General features: G+C 51.6%; 1 protein-coding gene across 3 annotated transcripts in view; it reads left to right on the top strand.

Annotated features, from left to right (window-relative positions):
* samd14 (sterile alpha motif domain containing 14) overlaps window positions 1-2,500 on the top strand; it is an 8,355-nt gene that overhangs the window by 5,746 nt on the left and 109 nt on the right. For all 3 annotated transcript variants that reach the window (XM_076016973.1, XM_076016972.1, XM_076016971.1), the window contains exons 10-11: window positions 489-644; window positions 2,309-2,500. The exon at window positions 2,309-2,500 is cut by the window's right edge and continues 109 nt beyond it. In XM_076016973.1, coding sequence (XP_075873088.1) covers window positions 489-644; window positions 2,309-2,437 — 285 coding nt within the window. In that variant the 3' untranslated portion in view covers window positions 2,438-2,500. The remainder of the gene's footprint in view (window positions 1-488; window positions 645-2,308) is intronic.

Here is a 2,500-nt window from a genome sequence, read left to right as displayed (position 1 = left end):
TGTTACTGCTTCTGCTGCTGCGCCATCTGCAGATCATCAGAGGAATCACAAGGCGTTACTGGAGATTTCAGTGAAAGTCCAGAAACTGCTGAGGTTGACTGGTTGGTTGACTGACAGCTGAGGGAGTGGAGCTGACAGTGATTGACAGCTGTCCATCAATATTGTACTGTTGAGTGTTAATTGGGTTGAAATGAAGTGGAGTTCGACGAGTGACATCGTATTTCTTGATGTCACCAGTTTGCAGCGCTGCCCTCTACTGGTAGTGGATGCAGCTGCGTTTGTCAATGGTGACCAATCAGCTGACAGCATTGCAGCACATCTGCAGCTGTTGACTGAGGAAAGCAGTTGAAGACCAGTATGGCCATGACACCGCTGTTGTATCGCCCCCTAGTGTCGGGGAGGACCACGTGTGCATGTAAACTGGGACGAGGAGACAAGACCGATTAGTCAGAGGTCACATGACCTCGTCCTCTGCCCCCTCCCCCCAGGCCTCCGAGCAGCCACCCTCCCCCCTGTGGTCCTGGTCCAGCCAGCAGGTGTGTGATTGGCTGCAGGGCCTCCACATGGACCAGTACGTCCCCCAGTTCAGAGCCCAGGAGGTGGACGGACAGCAGCTGCTACACCTGGACGGAGCCAAGCTCAAGGTGAGGACAGACAGACAGTCAGTAGGACAGACAGACAGTAGGACAGACAGACAGTCAGACAGACAGTCAGTAGGACAGACAGTCAGTCACACAGACAGACAGTAGGACAGACAGACAGTCAGACAGACAGTAGAACAGTCAGACAGACAGTCAGTAGGACAGACAGACAGACAGACAGACAGTAGGACAGACAGTCAGTCAGACAGACAGTCAGTAGGACAGACAGACAGACAGACAGACAGTAGAACAGTCAGACAGACAGACAGACAGTAGGACAGACAGTCAGTAGGACAGACAGTCAGACAGACAGTAGGACAGACAGACAAACAGACAGACAGTCAGTAGGACAGACAGTCAGTCAGACAGACAGACAGTAGGACAGTAGGACAGACAGACAAACAGACAGACAGTCAGTAGGACAGACAGACAGACAGACAGACAGTAGAACAGTCAGACAGTCAGTCAGTAGGACAGACAGACAGACAGTCAGTAGGACAGACAGTCAGTCAGACAGACAGTCAGACAGTATGACAGAGAGACAGTCAGTAGGACAGACAGTCAGACAGACAGTCAGACAGTATGACAGAGAGACAGTCAGTCAGACAGACAGTCAGACAGTATGACAGACAGACAGTCAGTAGGACAGACAGTCAGACAGACAGTCAGACAGTATGACAGAGAGACAGTCAGTAGGACAGACAGTCAGTCAGACAGACAGACAGTAGGACAGTCAGACAGTCAGTAGGACAGACAGTAGGACAGACAGTCAGTAGGACAGACAGACAGACAGACAGACAGACAGACAGACAGTAGGACAGACAGACAGTAGGACAGACAGTAGGACAGACAGACAGACAGTAGGACAGTCAGTAGGACAGACAGTCAGTCAGACAGACAGACAGTAGGACAGTAGGACAGACAGACAAACAGACAGACAGACAGACAGACAGACAGACAGTAGAACAGTCAGACAGTCAGACAGACAGTAGGACAGACAGAAAAACAGACAGACAGTCAGTAGGACAGACAGTCAGACAGTAGGACAGACAGTCAGTAGGACAGTCAGACAGACAGTAGGACAGACAGAAAAACAGACAGACAGTCAGTAGGACAGACAGTCAGACAGTAGGACAGTCAGTAGGACAGACAGTCAGTCAGACAGACAGACAGTAGGACAGTAGGACAGACAGACAAACAGACAGACAGACAGACAGACAGACAGACAGTAGAACAGTCAGACAGACAGACAGACAGTAGGACAGACAGTCAGTAGGACAGACAGTCAGACAGACAGTAGGACAGACAGACAAACATACAGACAGTCAGTAGGACAGACAGTCAGTCAGACAGACAGACAGTAGGACAGTAGGACAGACAGACAAACAGACAGACAGTCAGTAGGACAGACAGACAGACAGACAGACAGTAGAACAGTCAGACAGTCAGACAGACAGTAGGACAGACAGACAAACAGACAGACAGTCAGTAGGACAGACAGTCAGACAGTAGGACAGTCAGTAGGACAGTCAGTAGGACAGTAGGACAGACAGACAAACAGACAGACAGTAGAACAGTCAGACAGTAGGACAGACAGACATCCTGAGCAACCAGCAGGTCACATGACTTCCTCCCAGCATGCAGTGCGGTCTCTGTGTCGTCCTCAGGGTCTGGGTGTCCTCCGCTCCTCCGACCGCAGCGCCCTCAAGAGGCGCATCAAGGAAGTGCAGAGCGCCGCGGAGAAGGAGAGGAAGGCTCTGGACAAGAAGGAGAAGCAGAGGCAGCGCAAGAACTGACCTCCACCACCACCACCAGGGGGCAGCGCAAGAACTGACCTCCACCACCACCACCAGGGGGCA

The sequence above is a fragment of the Nelusetta ayraudi genome, unplaced genomic scaffold, assembly GCF_046127955.1.
Source record: "Nelusetta ayraudi isolate G7.1 ecotype Tasmania unplaced genomic scaffold, CSIRO-AGI_Nayr_v1 ptg000252l, whole genome shotgun sequence".
Classification (NCBI taxonomy): domain Eukaryota; kingdom Metazoa; phylum Chordata; class Actinopteri; order Tetraodontiformes; family Monacanthidae; genus Nelusetta; species Nelusetta ayraudi.
Note: the sequence above shows the minus strand (reverse complement) of the source record. Positions and strands in the feature narration are given on the sequence as shown.